Source organism: Rhinichthys klamathensis, unplaced genomic scaffold (assembly GCF_029890125.1).
Source record: "Rhinichthys klamathensis goyatoka isolate OS25496 unplaced genomic scaffold, OSU_Roscu_1.1 h1tg000123l_1, whole genome shotgun sequence".
In the NCBI taxonomy this organism is placed as follows: Eukaryota; Metazoa; Chordata; class Actinopteri; order Cypriniformes; family Leuciscidae; genus Rhinichthys; species Rhinichthys klamathensis.
In genome coordinates, this window is record NW_026606660.1 from 7,983,860 (window position 1) to 8,001,854 (window position 17,995).

At 39.3% G+C, this 17,995-nt stretch overlaps 3 protein-coding genes across 3 annotated transcripts; 1 reads left to right on the top strand and 2 right to left on the bottom strand.

Moving 5' to 3' along the window:
* Nucleotides 1–16: 16 nt before the first annotated feature.
* nkl.2 (NK-lysin tandem duplicate 2) lies at nucleotides 17–1,141 on the bottom strand. The gene is made up of 5 exons (XM_056256079.1): nucleotides 1,074–1,141; nucleotides 829–902; nucleotides 602–700; nucleotides 362–519; nucleotides 17–155 (listed from the first exon to the last, which is right to left on the bottom strand). Exons 1-5 carry the CDS (start codon nucleotides 1,114–1,116, stop codon nucleotides 95–97), a joined length of 435 nt encoding a protein of 144 aa, XP_056112054.1. The 5' UTR covers nucleotides 1,117–1,141; the 3' UTR covers nucleotides 17–94.
* Nucleotides 1,142–1,569: 428 nt separating this feature from the next.
* On the bottom strand, nucleotides 1,570–10,235 carry si:dkey-31c13.1 (uncharacterized protein LOC100002197 homolog). The gene is made up of 10 exons (XM_056255833.1): nucleotides 10,030–10,235; nucleotides 9,325–9,473; nucleotides 9,120–9,236; nucleotides 8,850–9,002; nucleotides 8,159–8,239; nucleotides 7,081–7,259; nucleotides 6,274–6,479; nucleotides 3,076–3,341; nucleotides 2,831–3,006; nucleotides 1,570–2,676 (listed from the first exon to the last, which is right to left on the bottom strand). Exons 1-10 carry the CDS (start codon nucleotides 10,166–10,168, stop codon nucleotides 1,839–1,841), a joined length of 2,304 nt encoding a protein of 767 aa, XP_056111808.1. The 5' UTR covers nucleotides 10,169–10,235; the 3' UTR covers nucleotides 1,570–1,838.
* Nucleotides 10,236–10,433: 198 nt separating this feature from the next.
* On the top strand, nucleotides 10,434–16,119 carry psmc1a (proteasome 26S subunit, ATPase 1a). Its single transcript, XM_056256077.1, has 11 exons — nucleotides 10,434–10,534; nucleotides 11,073–11,126; nucleotides 11,294–11,390; nucleotides 11,499–11,623; nucleotides 12,438–12,623; nucleotides 12,777–12,905; nucleotides 13,911–14,007; nucleotides 14,090–14,279; nucleotides 14,658–14,809; nucleotides 15,002–15,156; nucleotides 15,883–16,119. The coding sequence occupies exons 1-11, from the start codon at nucleotides 10,532–10,534 to the stop codon at nucleotides 16,015–16,017; spliced, it is 1,323 nt and encodes a 440-aa protein (XP_056112052.1). The 5' UTR covers nucleotides 10,434–10,531; the 3' UTR covers nucleotides 16,018–16,119.
* The last annotated feature ends 1,876 nt before the right edge of the window (nucleotides 16,120–17,995 follow it).

Genomic DNA, 17,995 nt, shown 5'->3' on the forward strand with positions numbered 1-17,995 from the left:
ACAAACAGATAATTGATTGTTTGATTCATATAATTTTATTTTGCTTTCATTGTAATGCATTTAATGCTTTCACACAGTAATAATGTATTCTTTTTCAGAAATTGTTAGAAGCAGGATCATGAGAAAAAATTAACTTCTTTATGGGTGGTTTTGGCCTAGAACAAATAATAATAAAAAATAGTTATTTAAAATCTCCTCATGTTATGTATTACCATATTACCAGTGTTGGGGAAAGTTACTTTTAAAAGTAATGTATTGCAATATTGTGTTACTTCCTTAAAAAGTAACTAATTGCGTTTCTCAGTTTTCAAGTTACTTGTAATGAGTTACCCCCAACACTGCATATTACTGAGCCACTCACTTGCAGGCATGGACTTTAACACAGATGGTTCTTGGCCCGTCATCAGTCATCAGCTCATCAATCAAAGTTTTCAAATACTTCTCAACAAAGTGCTTGCACTTAGACTTCAGTGGCCCGGCTTTCTCACAGGTGTTGTTAAGCTTGTCTTTGATTGCATCCTGAGGGAAATGATGTCATTAGTAAAAGCTGTTGTGAAAAGCACATACAGTTAGATACTGCGACAGTAATCATGATACTCACCGGAGATGCCTTAGAGGAGATTCTTTTTTTCACCCTCTTCGTGATGTATTTACATATCGAGCACCTGGTAAAAATCTGTTGTTTCGTCAAGCTGTCAACCTGAAAACACAACAAAATAGGAAACCGATAATAAAGCAGATAAGAATTCTTTTCATCTCCAAATCTCTCTGCATTGACTCAATGAGACAATACAAAGTAACAAACTATTGGCATCAGGAGAAGCTTACAAGGATTTCTTCAAGATCCTCAAGTTCTTCCTCAGCAGAACCCACTTCACGATCCTCCCAGTGAACTGCGCAGACTAAAAATAAATGAACAATTAATGCCAAGTTAAGGCAAATGACTCTTCACGCATGTTTATTATACTGTAAGTTCTTGTGATTTCAGGCCACGTCCATTGACACACAAGCAGCAATGCCATAAGATATCCAAAATACAAGTCATTTTAGAACTGAAATAGTGATGATTTTACCTGCATATATGAGCAAGCTGACAAGAAAGACGTTCCGGAGCATCTTAGCAGATAATCTTTAACCAGCCTGATGAAGCAGCTTTCAGAATCTGAACCTCAGTGTTCCTCAGAAGCCCGTGAAGGAGTTCTTATATAGCTCTGCGTCAACCACAAGTGAGGGTTTCTTTCCAACCATAAACCACAGTTGTGTAGGTAATGTTAAAAAAAAAAAAGGGGGATTGTGAGTAATATTCAGATCAAATGCCAATATTACTCTATACTCTATGTTTGTTGTTTATAACTTTTTTGGCATTCTTTGTGAAAAGTTGCAATGTTACTAATTAACAGTTGGCAAACCAACTTTGACTGCACAAGTCATATCAAATAAAATGTATATATCAGACATAACTTCTATGTAACAAAGATCAGGGAAGCTCCATTAGCACTCATGCAACCGTCCTCGCTACGTTCTCACAGCTCTCGGCCTTGTCCTGCTTGCCACATTCCACACAAAAAAAAAAATGCTCAAGATGGCTATTTTAATGACCAGCAGGCTGGTTTTGTCAGGACCGCACAGAACAATGATCCACCACCACATGCGGGGTTTAAACTTACGACCTTTCAGTTACCAGCCCAGACCGTGAAGCTACATCACCAATATTATCTCTCAAGAACAGGAGAGACTACAGTTCAAAATACCACACATACAACAAAATTACAAATTTTAATGGCAAAAATTTGTACGGACACAAATCACGATGCACACGAGAAGCAACACCTTAAAAGTCACTTTTGGGGGTTGTCCGCATCACCAACTATTCCAGATAGAGGACATCTTTCTGGGATTGTGTTGAGTGGCTCTGGGTGCCCGGCGGGTGCTGACGAACACATTTTCTTGGATGGAGGTGTGTAGGAAAGGTTAAGGATGTCATCATGGGCAGTGTGTCGCCTCAAATCTTCTAAAAGATTTGTAAGGCGATCAGTTACTGAATCTAGAAATGTCCCATCATGTATGTGGCATGTCAAATCAGATATCTCCTTTAACAAGGTACCGCATTTCTCCCTTTTTTCTGCTTGAACACTAGGGGTGATCAGGATGCTCTCTGAGGGAGCAGCAGGAGACGGACTTCTCTCTGGACTGGAAGTGCAGCCGTCTCCCTCTGGACTATCATCGTTCTCCTGATTCTTCTTCAGAGGCTCTTCACCTTGAAGATCACCAGAAGTAAGAGGAAGTGTTCTAGATTGTCCAAGGCAAACCTCGTCAAACGTGAAGAGGGGGTTCTTACTGTACGCAGAGCTGAGATTCTCCCAACTCCATCCAGGAACTAAGGTAAAAACAGCACAGAAATGCTGGCATGGGAGAAGATGTCTCCTCCAGTCCATGCATGTACATGAAGGCATCTCATCGCCTTTTCCAAAGTTCACCAGATGTTCTTCCTGTGAAGTCTGACTCTGAACACGGAAGACGTTCTCCCCAGCAGACGTTATGTCTCTTGCATTGAAGAGCAGCGACTCTTGGTGCCTTTTCATGATGTGTTGAGCCATTATTCTTGGTCTGTCTCTTAGAAAACAAGGCACATTTCCGCTGTATTTACGTGAGCATTTGATATTCAATTCAATGTATCTGTATATGGAAACAGAGATTTTTAGTCAGCCAAATTCATGTTTAGTTTCAAAATCATTGGATGAATCTCACAAAGTCTTAAGAATTTTTTTGAATGGGTTAAGGTAAAATATGACAGGTGTCAGATGACTTTCCACAATAATCCAGTTCTTACTTTTGATAGGATCTCGGCAGGAAGTCTCTCATAATGACTATTAGAGTTTCGCTCAGGCTGCAGTTTCTGTGACCTTTAAGGTAGGAATGCTTCAGGACTTCCTTTTGTCTTTCAACACCTTTATTTGTGAAGACGGCTTCATTCAGGTTTTCATTTCTGAACACATTTACCCATTTCTAGTTCAGGAAACCAAAAAGCATAATATGCGTCACTAGTTTTCACGCCATCATCATTACTGATTATTAATAGAACTTCCACAGAAATAATATACTCGCCTCTGCATGACAAAGCCATTTTCTGAAAAAACTTCTCAGTTTTTCATTCGACTGCCAGTCTGGATGTTGCTGAAGGGTAAAAGTGCTGTTCTCGAAGTCCTCATTCGTCTGAGAATCTGCAATAGCCTGTAGAAGTTTAAGAACCGTTTCCTGACATGTCACATCATTTTCCTTTTTTCCTGTCCACTCCATCCATGCCTTTTCTCTGTGAAAATCACAGAGGAGGACTTTAGAACCTATAATGACAAAGATGTTGTTCATTTGTCACATTTGTAGCATCTACCTTCTCAATCTCCTCAATCTCCTCAACTCAATGCGACAGCCTGCACGACTACAAGGAAGGGTGATTACAAAACAGTACTTTAACATTCAGATGTTAGGAAGTTCCCCTGAAATTGAAATATATTTTTTTTTAGCTTTTAGTAACCCTAAAATCAAGATATGAAATGTATACAATATTAATCACTCTTCCTCATATTACTCATATGACGCACAGGAATAATATTAACCGGTTTACTAACTTCACCTGACCACCAAAAGTTATGTTCAGAATTTAGAGGAAAATTGAAAATGGAACCGCATCTGAAGTGGTCCAAAATCTGAGAAGACATTTTTGATATTTCTCTTCTACTAACATCTAATCTACTAACAGCAATATTACAATCAAAATGATCTAATCATTAGCATCATGCTAGAAATGATGACACGTCTAATTAAATGGGGCATATTATGCCCCATTTTACAAGATATAAAATACGTCTTAAGCCTAGTTCACACTACATGATTTTAAGCCCGATTTAAGCCCGATTTGCAAATCGTTGAGCTCGCCGACAGGTCAGGGTGTTATCGCGTGCAAATCGCGGGAGATTAGCGGGCGATGAACGCTCGCCAATCTGTTAGTATGAAAGAGCCAACAACGCATCAAAGACGCTCGCAGACGCCTTGCAGACGCGTCGCCGAGCCCAGAAAAATATCTAGCATGTTAGATATCCAAAGCTGTCGCACGACTCAAGCTCACGTGATGTCATGAGCTACAGCCAATCAGAGCAAGGCATGTTCGCGTGTTGTGTTCTTCTTCGTCTTCTTCGCTGGGTATTGGCGCGCATGCTGTTTCGCGTCATTTCCGGTTCGTTTTATTGCGTGATTTTTCGTGACAAAACGTGGTTTGTAGACAAGATAGAATCGTTGGGTGACAGAGTTGTTGTCAACGCGTGTAGTGCGTTACCCCCTGTTGCGGATCAATCACGTTGTGTCGTGTGGTGTGAACTAGCTCAACAACTTGAACACTCCTGATTTCACAGAGAGCAAGTCATGTAGTGTGAACCGCACAGTTCAGCCCGACGTTTTTAAATCATGTAGTGTGAACTAGGCAGGTGTCCCCAGAATGTGTCTGTGAAGTTTCAGCTCAAAATACCCCACCTATCATTTATTATACCATGTTGTAAAGGCCCATTTTTGGAGATGGTCCTCACTGCAGAACACGAAATCCAGGGGGAGGAGTTGGATCCAGATTCACCCTAACTAACCCTAACCCCACCCCTAATCCTACCCATCTCCACCCCCTGATCCCTAACCCCACCCCTAATCCTACCCATCTCCACCCCCTGATCCCTAACCCCACCCCTAATCCTACCCATCTCCACACCCTGATCCCTAACCCCACCCCTAATCCTACCCATCTCCACCCCTGATCCCTAACCCCACCCCTAATCCTACCCATCTCCGCCCCCTGATCCCTAACCCCACCCCTAATCCTACCCATCTCCACCCCCTGATCCCTAACCCCACCCCTAATCCTACCCAACCCCACCCCCTGATCCCTAACCCCACCCCTAATCCTACCCATCTCCACCCCCTGATCCCTAACCCCACCCCTAATCCTACCCATCTCCACCCCCTGATCCCTAACCCCACCCCTAATCCTACCCATCTCCGCCCCCTGATCCCTAACCCCACCCCTAATCCTACCCATCTCCGCCCCCTGATCCCTAACCCCACCCCTAATCCTACCCATCTCCACCCCCTGATCCCTAACCCCACCCCTAATCCTACCCATCTCCGCCCCCTGATCCCTAACCCCACCCCTAATCCTACCCATCTCCACCCCCTGATCCCTAACCCCACCCCTAATCCTACCCATCTCCGCCCCCTGATCCCTAACCCCACCCCTAATCCTACCCATCTCCACCCCCTGATCCCTAACCCCACCCCTAATCCTACCCATCTCCGCCCCCTGATCCCTAACCCCACCCCTAATCCTACCCATCTCCACCCCCTGATCCCTAACCCCACCCCTAATCCTACCCATCTCCACCCCCTGATCCCTAACCCCACCCCTAATCCTACCCATCTCCGCCCCCTGATCCCTAACCCCACCCCTAATCCTACCCATCTCCACCCCCTGATCCCTAACCCCACCCCTAATCCTACCCATCTCCACCCCCTGATCCCTAACCCCACCCCTAATCCTACCCATCTCCGCCCCCTGATCCCTAACCCCACCCCTAATCCTACCCATCTCCACCCCCTGATCCCTAACCCCACCCCTAATCCTACCCATCTCCACCCCCTGATCCCTAACCCCACCCCTAATCCTACCCATCTCCACCCCTTAGATCTGGATCCAACTCCGCCCCCTGGATCTCGTGTACTGCAATGAGGTGCTACTGCATTTTTGAGTTGAAGGAAAAAACATGCTGTTTTCATGCATGTATCTTTAAATGATAAAATTGCAATTGTTTTATTACTAATTTTGAAGGTAAAAGCTAAGTTAAGTTAAGATCATTTTAATGTTTTCATTTGAATCATTTCATAATCAATCTCTTTTGCATCTCACCACTCTGTGTGCGCTACTGTTGTTAAAAGAACCGCGTCATCTGACTGAAGCTTAGTTATACAGTAACGCAGCGCTTTATGTCTTTATTGGGGGAGAGAAGCAACACGCATGGAGCTGAAAGGACGTAAAAGAAGCGCATCTGGAGCTAGATAAATATCTTAAAGGATTTAGTGCCGGAAGATCATTACCAAAAATGATCCTGAGCACTTGTGGTGTGTAGGCTACATGGTGTGGTGTGTTAAACTGTTGAAAGGATAAAATGATGCAACCATATAGAACCATCTGTCCACTAATTGTTTTTTTTTGTTTTTTATTCAAACGTCCAAAAGTACCTTTAAACACCTCCTCCAGAGCACCGATTTCCGCCTCACAGAAGCCCACCATGAAGTGTGATGGATTCCAGTCTGAATTCCACTTCTGAAACACCTTCAAGGCTTCTGCGATGACTTCTTTAGTCTCTGTCTGAGTTACAAACACTCCAACCGCAGCGTAGCTGACATTTGTCCTCACCCACAGAAAGAAAAGTGGCTGTGAATTTCTGTGAGGCAAAGGCAGAGATACCATTTTGAGGTTTTTATTTTTGTGCACTATGTACAGAGGTTTTCAATCTTTTTGATGCCATGGACCCACAAATATGATCATACTCAAGCGAGGCACCCACGTCCTAAAGTTTAAAAGGCAGTTATATATTTTCAAGTATAAAAACCTAAATAATACATTAATATTATACATGTGTCAATTACTTTACATTGCAGTTTTTCTATTCTCTGCAAAATTAAAAATTGATTTATTTTTATAGTTATATTAGATAGAAAATATCAAATTTTAGTGTTTATTTATTTGGTAATTTAATTCAAGATTTTGTAGTTTATTCAACTTTATTTGTTTATTTGGTTAATTCATCTTTTTTATTATTTCTTTATTTTTTATATTTTTTACACTGCATTTATCTGAACTTTTCCAAGGGCCCCCTAGCACTCCCTTGTGGCCCTATGGGGGTCAAATCAAGTCAAGTCATATTTAATTATAGCGCTTTATACAATACAGATCGTTTCAAAGTGATAAACAGGACAATAATGATCTAATTCAATTCTGCTGTAAAGCTGCTCATTATTATTACTCAGCTTGAACAAACACACCTGCCCGCTCGATAGGTCTCATCCAGTAAGCACATATGCTGTCCATACAGCAACATAAGCCTCCTCTGCCATGGCGTCTGCAAGCACAGCAACATCTTCCCCACGGTACCATCCTCTTCCTCCTGAGAGGGTCTGTACTCAATGGCACAGCCCTCTTCCTTCCATGTGTTTACCAAGGCCTACAACATATAAACTCTCAATTAATCTCTGTGAATTAGTTTTGAATGTAATAAAATCATTCCTGCAACATAAAACATGATCAGTGTTCAAAAAGCGTCAACATGAAATCCAAATTGACTAGTTGCGTTCAAAATATCTCTGTTATGATCCAGCTAGGGATCGAGCTCGGGTCTCTGGTGTGGGCGTCCTTGATCTTGCTAAATGTCTGACTCAGTCAGAGAATTATCACCGGCTGTCTTTGGTCGCGAGACCTTGACAATGGCCGTCTTTGAACCTCTCTCACTGTACGACGTTGGACCACCGTTTAGGAGCCACGACCACAGAAATCACCATGATTGGTCATCTTTCGCCTGGGGCAGCCCAAAATTGTATGATGTGTACAGGGCATTAAATAGGGTTGACAATTAAGAGTAATTCAACACAGGTGAGAGTGTTAAAACCATTTAACAAAAGAGGAGTAATGCAGGGTTGAAATGACGCTATCTAGTGGTGAAATCAAGGACCTTCAGCCAAAACACTACTCAAGCTTCTCCACCTCTGGTACAACGACGCGTCACCATTCCAATTCCTGGGGGATAAACTCAGATCCCATCCTACATTTTTCGTGCATTATGTTGGTAACGCTCCTTTTTACAGTACAGTACTTACGTGTACTTACAGTGTACTTACCTAGAAAGTACTGTCTAATATAAGGTAAGTACATGGGTTAGGGGTGGGTTCGGGGTTAGTACCTAGTTATTACCCAGTAATTATAATTACTATAATAAGTACATAGTAAGTACATGTTTAACTTGGAAATACATCATATTACGAAGCAAAACTAGTTTTGAATGTGGTTTCATGTTGACTTTGCCTATCACAGTTTATTTGTAACAACACCTCAATCTTGTGACTTTACCTGTAGATTATGATGGTCCACACTGGACTTCCTGTTTCCTGCTTTGACTTTTTTTATGATGTTCCAAATGTCTCTTGATTCCTGCAAGTTAAAGCAGAACAAAATGAAATTACCCATCAATTTCCCAGCATACACTACCATTCAAAAGTTTGGGGTCAGTACGATATGCTGTTTAATGTTTTTTTAAATAAGTCTCTTATGCTCACTAAGGCTGCAGTTATTTGATCAAAAATACAGTAAAACTAAACATTTTAAAATGTAATTTATTCCCGGGATACAAAGGTGAATTTTCTGAATAATTACTCTCATCTTCAGTGTCACATAATACTTCAGTGCTGCTTAATATTTTTGTGGAAACCATGATAGATGTTTTTCAGGGTTCTTTGATGAATAGAAAGTTCAAAAGTACAGCATTTATTTGAAACAGAAATCGTCTGTAACATTACAAATGTCTTTACTGTCACTTTAGATCCTTGCATCTTTGCTGAATAAAAATATATATTTTTAAAAACTTCTGAACAGTACTGTATTATTTGAAAACATTTTTGTTAAAGAGCAAAAATCATTTCATTTTTGTTAAAGAGAGCAAATAATAATTAATATTATTAATATACAAACTAATTGGGACAATTGAATAATCAACGGCCAAGTAAATCTGTCATGACTTGAGAACAATACTTACGGCACAAACCTTTCCATTAATGGGGTGGTTTTGATGCTCCTTAATATCTGGGAAACTGGCTGCAAACATTTCTTCTGTTCGCACACGCTTTGGATCAAGTCTTAGCGCTTCTCTAACAGCTGATGACTTTTCTCGTTTCTGGTAAGGGTTATCTTCAGTTATCTGGCAACACAAACACAAACAAGAAAGTAGAAAGTCATATAAACCTAGGATGGCGTTAGGGTGAGCAAATTATGGGATAATTTTCATTTTGGGTGAACTAACACTGTAAGTTTTTACCTTATACTCAGGAAACCTCACAATATGAATCACATTTATGGTCGCAGGACAACCCATTTTTTTAGTTGGTTGCATCAAGCGTCTTGTTTTCAGGCATGGATATTCATGACCTTCTGCCTGAAACAGAAGACGAGACGGAGCATAAATGTCAATGTCATGAGGTCAGTCAAAAAAATGATCAGACATTTGTGCGAGAAGCTCGTACTTTACTCTCCTGACGTCTTTGTTTGGCTTTGGCGTGCTTGTCTCTTCCTTGGTGACATACATATGTCTTTTTCCCAAGAATCTTAAAAGGCACGCCATTGAACGGAACAATCTTCACTTCCCACTGCAGCTGTTTTTCCACTGTCAAATCTACATTGGGAATAAAACATAGGGAAGAAGAAATTTGAGTGGAGCTGTATTATGGATAGTTGCCAAACGTATGTTAAAGTGGTTGCTAGGGCAATGCAATGAGGTTGCTAAGGTGTTCTGAGTGGTTGTTAGAGCATTGGGCAAGATAACTGACGACCAAAAAAACAAACAATTCAACAAACAAATCAATTATCAAGATAGTTTATAGTTGCAGTCAAGGTTCCAAGAAGGTTTGTGGGGTTGCTAGGGCGTTGCTAGTGTGTTCTGTTTGTTGCTAGGTGATTTGTGCAGCAATACAACTCAAACCACCAACAAATCTTCATGATATTCATAAGTTATGTCAATATATGGTCCATGTTCTTAATTCAATGTAACGTTAGGTCTAAAGGGGGTTTGCCTGTGGTTTCAACCCAATCGTTTAGAAAAACTCTAAATGTGCAGGCCAAGTTACGCCCTAAAAATATCTAGAGTTGGCAGCAACTCTGACTATGATCAACATATTAAAGATCATTCATTAAAACATAAAACCTGAGATGGCATCGCTTTTTAAACATACCACTTTTTCCAAATGCACGATCGCTCTTCAAAACGATAAATTTTGTGTTCGTGTCCTCCTCATACTGCTGAAGACATGTATTAAAATCTTCAAGACACTCAAAGGTTTCAACGCTTCCCATTACTTTATTCGGGTTCATAAATACATTAGTGATCGGGATCGCAGCAAGATGGTAACCACCAAGGATTGGTAACCTTCATACTGTGAAAGTCTCGCGAGACCCTAACCAAATAGCTTGTTTGTGAACAGCGTACTCTCGCGATAATTTCTGGGTCTAGCTCTCTTATAGCGTCAAATCGTTGATAATAGAAGCTTATAAACTTAATAACCAACTAGTTAAATATTTAGAAACAATATGAACTAATTCGCTCCCATATGTGACATCACGAACAAGTACTGAGGACCTCATTGCTCCCTCCTCTCCAGAAGGTGGCGAAGAGGGCACAATTGACTTGATCTACCAGAGCAGAAGAAGACACAGAGAAACAGACATCAAGCGACAATGGTGAGACAGCATATTTCCCTTTTCTTTTTTAAAAGGTTTATTTTATCTTTAAAATATATGTATTTCTGGTCTAGAAATGAACAATGCATATTTAGAACTCTTGAGCATTTGTCTCAATTTTGTAGTGTGTGATAGACAGTAAAGCGGGACGTTAGCTTTTAGTGTTAGCTTAATCAATGTATTATATAAAAAGAGAACAAATGAATGATTAATATAACGTCAGCTCGTTATTGTTATTATATTCACATATCATTACACATTGGTACTGGTATTAAGGCAAAAATGGATAAACGCACGAGTCAAAGACATACAACATAAAGCCAAATATAAATTTCAGCCTAATGTGTGTATGTATGTATGTGTGTGTATTTTTGTATGTATATATATATAACATAACATATATTTAAAGATAACATAATATATATATATATATATATATATATTTAAAGATAACATAACATAAGATATATATATGATAAATCTAATATGAGTCATTGTAGATGATAGACATAAATTAAATGAATGTTTAATTTCACAGGGTCAAAGTCAGAGTGGAGGACAAGGACCTGGTGGAGGGAAGAAAGATGACAAGGTGAGAATTTATTTCACAAATACCCATACTACTATTAAGTGGTTAAAAGAAATGACATGAAAAGAGTCTGAAGAGATTCGTATTGGAGAAATCTAGCCATTTAGAACATTAGGAATTTGTTTGAGGAATTTAATCATCAAACCAATTTCCTGTGCATTGAATTTTAGGATAAGAAAAAGAAATACGAGCCTCCCATTCCTACAAGAGTTGGGAAAAGGAAGAAGAGAGTGAAGGGACCAGATGCTGCTAGCAAACTGCCTTTGGGTAAAATAAACATCATTATACCTTGACCAAACCTGATGAGAGGCTCATACATGAATAGTTGTAGTGATCCATAAAATCATGAGATGTAACTATCATTTTTTTCCTCAGTCACTCCACACACACAGTGCAGACTGAAACTCCTCAAACAAGAGAGAATTAAAGACTATCTGCTGATGGAGGAGGAGTTCATCAGAAACCAGGAGCAGATGAAACCTCTGGAGGAGAAGCAGGAGGTGAACATGCCTATTATTGTGTCTTTTATGTTATATATTCCATAACATAAAAGACAATATATTCCATTATACTCAGTATATATGCTTTAAAAGAACCATAATTTGGCCCAAATAGGCATTACAAAGTAGAATACAAATATTTAATGAAAGGTCTTAAAGGGATAGTTCACTCAAAAATGAAAATTCTGTCATCATTTACTCGCCCTCATGTTGTTTCAAACCTGTATGAATTTCTTTCTTCTGCTGAACACAAAAGAAGATATTTTAAATAAAAAAAATAGAGATTTATGTCCCTCCTTCGAAAGTCTATTCACCCAAAACTTGATTAAAAAATAAATCCTAAAATAAATCCATATCAATCAAGCTGTTTTTTCCAAATCTTCTGAAGAGACACAATTGCTTTATATGATGAACAGATAGAATTTAGGCTTTTATTCACATATAAACATTGATCAGCAAACAAACAAGCTCAAATGGACTTGCTTGGTGTGCAAGATCAAACCTCATTGGTTCTTCGAAAAATCATCATGTCTCTTCAGAAGACTTGGATTAAACCACTCGATTCATATGGATTTATTCTACAATCTTTTAATTAACATTTTGAAGCGTCAGAGTTTTGGGTCAATAGACTTTCAATAGAGGAACAGAAAACTCTCATATTTCATTCAAGAATGCCCGAATTTATTATTGATTTGGAACAACATGAGAGTGATTCATTGACGGCAGAATTTTCAACTTTGGGTGAACTAACCCTTTACAAACACAAATGAAGATAAAACCATGCCATCCCTTGACATAATGTTTTGTTTTGTAGGAGGAGAGATCTAAAGTGGATGATCTCCGAGGGACGCCCATGTCAGTGGGAACTCTGGAGGAGATCATTGATGATAATCATGCCATTGTTTCGACTTCAGTGGGCTCTGAACATTATGTCAGTATTCTGTCATTTGTAGATAAAGACCTCCTTGAGCCCGGCTGCTCTGTGTTACTGAACCACAAGGTTAGTAAAAGTCTTTCAAATCAATAAATAGACAAAAATATTGACTCACAGAAATCAATTTTATTACCAAATATTTATTATGCCGTATTGTTATTATTATGCATTCATTGTAGTAGTTCCGTAATGAAATTTGAGTGATGTAAATGTTTGCAGGTTCATGCAGTAATCGGGGTGCTGATGGATGACACGGACCCTCTGGTGACTGTAATGAAAGTAGAAAAGGCCCCACAGGAGACGTACGCAGACATTGGAGGTCTGGACAACCAGATTCAAGAGATCAAGGTAATAGATCAGACTTAAAACTGATTATTTATTTATGGTTTATTTGAGTAGGGACGGATTCAATGTACATAGATAAAACTGAAACTACAGCCATCCTATACAAGACAAGTATCATAATGCTTAAAGCAAAGCAACACGCATCCCTAGAAATGCCTTCATAAACCTTAAAAAAAACTATATATATATATAAAATAAAGTTTGTTGCTGAATTAACCAAGATCTGGTAGCTCTCTTAAAATATTAAAGTTAGCATTAGATTTTAAATAAACAGGTTCCAAAATGTTGCAGTCTGAGCAAATACAGTTGCAACTAGAAGCCACTCTGGTGGATCTGCTTCACCAATCAAAATAATTGCATAAAGGCTGAGGAGCAAGACCATTTAAACATTTGAACACAAGATTCACATAGTGAATATAAACAAAATGAGCAAAGCTTACCATCTTATATGTACTTAAGATATAAAAATGATGACGCCTTATTAGCTTCCTATCCAACATTTTCAAGGTCTGGTTATAAAGACATTTCTATTCGTCTAATTTTTGTCTGGTTAGTCTACTCTAAACCAAATTGTCAATAAGTTAGGGATATGTGAAAGGTATCTTTACATTTTTAAAAGCAACAAAGGATGATCAAATATTAAGCAATTTCTTATCATCTTGAAACTAAGATTGATTAAGAAACTAAGAACTAATTAATTTCAAAGTGGCTAAGAACGGCAAAAAGTTTTTTTTTTTTATCTTTGATTGGATTAAAAAAAAGGGTCATATAAGGGTGCAATATAATTTTTTTTGCCAATTTTTCTCTGCCCACGTGAGCTTATGTTAGCAGAAAATTTCAGAAGCAGAGATTGAATATTTTGATGAAATGTCTGTTTTTTTTTCATAACATTTTCTTCCTTAGAACAACATCATGTACTGATGAGTCATGTACAAGAACACTAGAAAAAAAATTATCAGCAAATTATATGAAATCAAAATTAATTCCAAGGCATGTTTGACCTTCTAGGAGTCTGTGGAGCTTCCCCTCACACATCCAGAGTATTATGAAGAGATGGGAATAAAGCCACCCAAAGGAGTTATTCTGTACGGTGCACCGGGAACAGGTCAGTCTGATGGGTCTCAAAACCCAATATCGCATTCATGTGACAGATTTCTGTGTTGATATTACATATTCTGGGTGTGCAGGCAAGACTCTTCTGGCAAAAGCAGTGGCGAACCAGACGTCTGCCACCTTCCTGAGGGTGGTGGGCTCAGAGCTTATTCAGAAATACCTGGGAGATGGTCCAAAACTTGTGCGAGAGCTCTTCAGAGTGGCTGAGGAACACGCTCCATCAATCGTTTTCATAGACGAGATCGACGCTATAGGCACAAAGAGGTGAGTCTGGGGATTTTAAAGCTCATGTTTAAGTTTGGGGTTGGTAAGGTTTTTTTCTTAATGTTTTTTTAATGAAGTCTCTTACGCCCACCAAGGCTGCATTTATTTGATCAAAAATACTGCAAAACCATGCCCAACACAATATTTACTCATAATTCACAAAAAAATGAAAAACAATTTGTATTATTCTTTGACGAGATGGGACAATTCTTTGTATTGGTGGATTTTGCAACTGACACTGAAAACATCTATCCTATGTTGTATTTATATAGAATATACCATTGAATAGAAAACTCATGTGCGACCACGTGTGTGTATATCAGGTGCAGATTAGACTGTATAAACACTGATGTTTGCTGTTGTTCCTTTGCACTGCAGGTATGACTCAAATTCCGGAGGAGAGCGGGAGATCCAGAGAACAATGTTGGAGCTGCTAAACCAACTGGACGGATTTGACTCCCGTGGGGACGTCAAAGTCATCATGGCTACTAATAGGATAGAGACACTTGACCCAGCTCTCATTAGACCAGGTGAATGAGTCAGCTTAACATGTTTATTTCTGGTGTGGGTTTCACATGATAATTAAATCAAAGTGGACTCACTGGCCAGAGACAAACATCTGATGTCAAACTTTAGTGTGGAGATTTTCATCGGGTTTAAAGTGCACATAACTACATTACATATAGACTAAACGTAGGTGTTCCCTTTGTGTGATTCCACAGGTAGAATTGATCGTAAAATTGAGTTCCCACTGCCGGATGAGAAGACCAAGCGCAGAATCTTTCAGATCCACACCAGCAGGATGACCGTAGCAGATGACGTGACTTTGGATGAACTCATCCTGGCTAAAGAAGACCTCTCGGGTGCTGACATCAAGGTAGCGTCAAAGGCTTTTTTAATTAAATTACATGCTAAAACAATCGCTGCATCCGAAACCACATACTGCAGTGCACAGTAGGTACTACATTTGCTTTGAAACTTGCTTTGAAACCATTAAAAAGTACGTTTTAAATAGTTTATGAATTTGTGTAGTATGAAATTCGGCATGACAGCTACTACTAGAAGTTACTACTCAAAAGACAAAAACTGAAATTTTAAAAATGTGATTAGCTCTCTAGCATTTTGAGCACTGTTGAACAGATTCTTAAACACCTCTGATTGGCCATTGTGTTGACGCGCCCAACATATGTCTGTGATTGGCTACAATGATCAACAATGACATCTTTGACGCTCTTCACCGAGTGCGTCAACAGTGGCCAATCAGAAACATATATGTTGAGCGCGTCAACACAATGGCCAATCAGAGGTGAGGTGTTTAAGAATCCGTTCAACTGAGCTCAAAATGCATACAGTGTCCATTGAATTCATGATGTTCATAATACTTGTTTTACACACAGTTTTTCACCTACTATATAGTTGAATTAGGCATATTCAGACACAGAACAAGACGATGAAGTTGATCTCGCCTTGTCCGACTAATTAACACATTTTAATTTAGGCCTAAAATGAACTACAACTTGAACAAAGACCACCAATGATTGTGAACAAATGTTTATGCACTCCGTTGTACTTAATAGTGATTTAATGTTGTTGTTTTTTTCAGGCCATTTGCACAGAGGCAGGGCTAATGGCTCTGAGGGAACGGAGAATGAAAGTTACTAATGAAGACTTCAAGAAGTCTAAAGAGAACGTCCTGTACAAGAAGCAGGAGGGAACACCGGAGGGCCTCTACCTTTAAGATGTCATTATCCAGTCATACACCTTTTTATATTAAGACTTATTCCTGATGTAACCATCTGTTGTCATCTGTGCTCAATGCCAATTAAATATTTCAGTTCACCCAGGTTTCACTGAATTCATTGTCTCACGATTATATCCAGCTGTCATTGGCTAGGGAATGGGGTTTTGGGATGACCGAAAATAAATTTTGGAGGTCCGCAAACCGCAATCATTGACCAAAATGGTGACGTTTAATTATTTAATTACTTCTCTGATAGCACATTTTCTCTGTCTATTTCTATTTCATAAGCTAATACAGGTAAACATGTCAGCTGTGTGAACACTAGGGCTGGGTTGATGATATCGATTTAATCACCGAGATCTTTTAATCAATGCTGTTTTCAGTTGGTACATAAACAAAATTCCACTATTCATTATATAGCACCTGCTATTCAATACTTGGAAAAAGTTAATGCTGTGTTCATTTTGATATGAAACCAAGTCTGAGCTTTCAAATTGTAAGTTTTGTAACAAAATTCAAACTGTCGTTTTGACGCTCTTTATTGTGGCCTGATGGCACTGTAGGTCTCACGATAACCTCTTCCTCTTCTCTAAAGTGAAAAAGGGAAGTGATGTGAAGGCCAAGTATGGTGACCCATTCTCAGAATTTGTCCTCTGCATTTAAGTTCGAAATAAACATGAATGAACATCAGAATGTATGTTGAAAGATACAGTACAACTTACTGAAATGTATCAGGTCTTATGTAATGGCTCAATCAGTGTTTCAACAATAGAACGACATAACTAAAACGGCTTGTAAACAATGTCACACAACGTTACATTTACTTCAGGAAAGCCATTCAATGACCATAACTTGACTAGCATTTGGCTAAATATATGCACTGTTAATACAGTCGTCATGTTTTGTACTTCACCTGTTGGCTTCAATATGTTTGTCGTTAAAGCCACCATTTCAATGTTTACAGCAGTGGTTCTTCTCAACATTATTGAGACCACAACACTAAGACCCCATATTATCCGCAACGATATTCGAAGGAATCATGTCGTTTGTGAACGGCATGAAAAAAAAGAGAGCTTATTTTTAAGCTTATTTTAATGCTTGTTTTAGATTATTTTAAATCATCTCGAGTCCCCTTTGGAAGATTGCGGAGTCCCCCTAGCCCTGGTTGAGAATCACTGGTTTCCAGGGTTTCCTGTTTTACACAATGTAAAAAAATAAAAAATAAATAGTTGCCAGGTTTTGAGATTTTACACTATAAATTTGTAAATCCAGGCTAATGATTTATTTAGTATGTTGTCCAACATATTCTCTTAAGGTACAGTCACTTTTAGCTATATGTTTAAATTTTTTAAGAGTTTTTAATGCAAATTTGCCACACTGAACAACAGAAAGCTGCTTGTTTTGAAAGTGACTTTGTGTTAGAGGTAGGCCTACGTGAGGTTTAGCATAGCTGCCAACTCTCACGCATTGGCCGTGAGACACCCGCATTTGATTGGTTTCACACGCTCACACGCCACACTCCCGATTTCTCACGCTGAAGTGTCAACCCGGGCGGTCAAATGCCTGGAAGATGAGTTTATCTATATATCTACCTGTTGAGCCACTCGTGATCGACTAGTTATACCTCAAATGCGTTAAAAATCTCCCGTTATCTAGAGCGAGCGTGCATGCGAGACAGAGATTGTGCTCCAAACTGCGTAGAGCGAGCGAGAGACCTTGCGCGAGCGAGACCCCCCCCCCCCCGTCAACAAATCTCACTCGTCTCTACCCCCCCGCCCCGTCAACAAATCTCACGCCGAGCGAAACTCAAAAGTTGGCAGGTATGGGTTTAGTGATGCGAGATCACTAGGCCTATACCAAAATGTCGCTAATGTGACTGCACCTTTACACTGACTGAAACAAAGGGTTCCCACAGTCATGGAAAATCATAAGAGCTTTAAAATATGAGTTCAGACCAGGGAAAATCATGGAAAAC

What these genes read in the sequence shown, in the direction of transcription:
- nkl.2 (XM_056256079.1), bottom strand. Translation starts at nt 1,116, where the DNA reads ATGCTCCGGAACGTCTTTCTTGTCAGCTTGCTCATATATGCAG. An exon ending in CAGCTTGCTCATATATGCAG is followed by an intron (nt 903 to 1,073) that starts GTAAAATCATCA and finishes ATTTATTTTTAG; the next exon opens with TCTGCGCAGTTCACTGGGAG. An exon ending in TCTCCTCTAAGGCATCTCCG is followed by an intron (nt 520 to 601) that starts GTGAGTATCATG and finishes CATTTCCCTCAG; the next exon opens with GATGCAATCAAAGACAAGCT.
- si:dkey-31c13.1 (XM_056255833.1), bottom strand. Translation starts at nt 10,168, where the DNA reads ATGAACCCGAATAAAGTAATGGGAAGCGTTGAAACCTTTGAGTGTCTT. An exon ending in TCGTGCATTTGGAAAAAGTG is followed by an intron (nt 9,474 to 10,029) that starts GTATGTTTAAAA and finishes TTCCCAATGTAG; the next exon opens with ATTTGACAGTGGAAAAACAG. An exon ending in GAGACCTATCGAGCGGGCAG is followed by an intron (nt 6,480 to 7,080) that starts GTGTGTTTGTTC and finishes TTTGCCTCACAG; the next exon opens with AAATTCACAGCCACTTTTCT.
- psmc1a (XM_056256077.1), top strand. An exon ending in CTGTGTTACTGAACCACAAG is followed by an intron (nt 12,624 to 12,776) that starts GTTAGTAAAAGT and finishes AAATGTTTGCAG; the next exon opens with GTTCATGCAGTAATCGGGGT. An exon ending in GTACGGTGCACCGGGAACAG is followed by an intron (nt 14,008 to 14,089) that starts GTCAGTCTGATG and finishes CTGGGTGTGCAG; the next exon opens with GCAAGACTCTTCTGGCAAAA.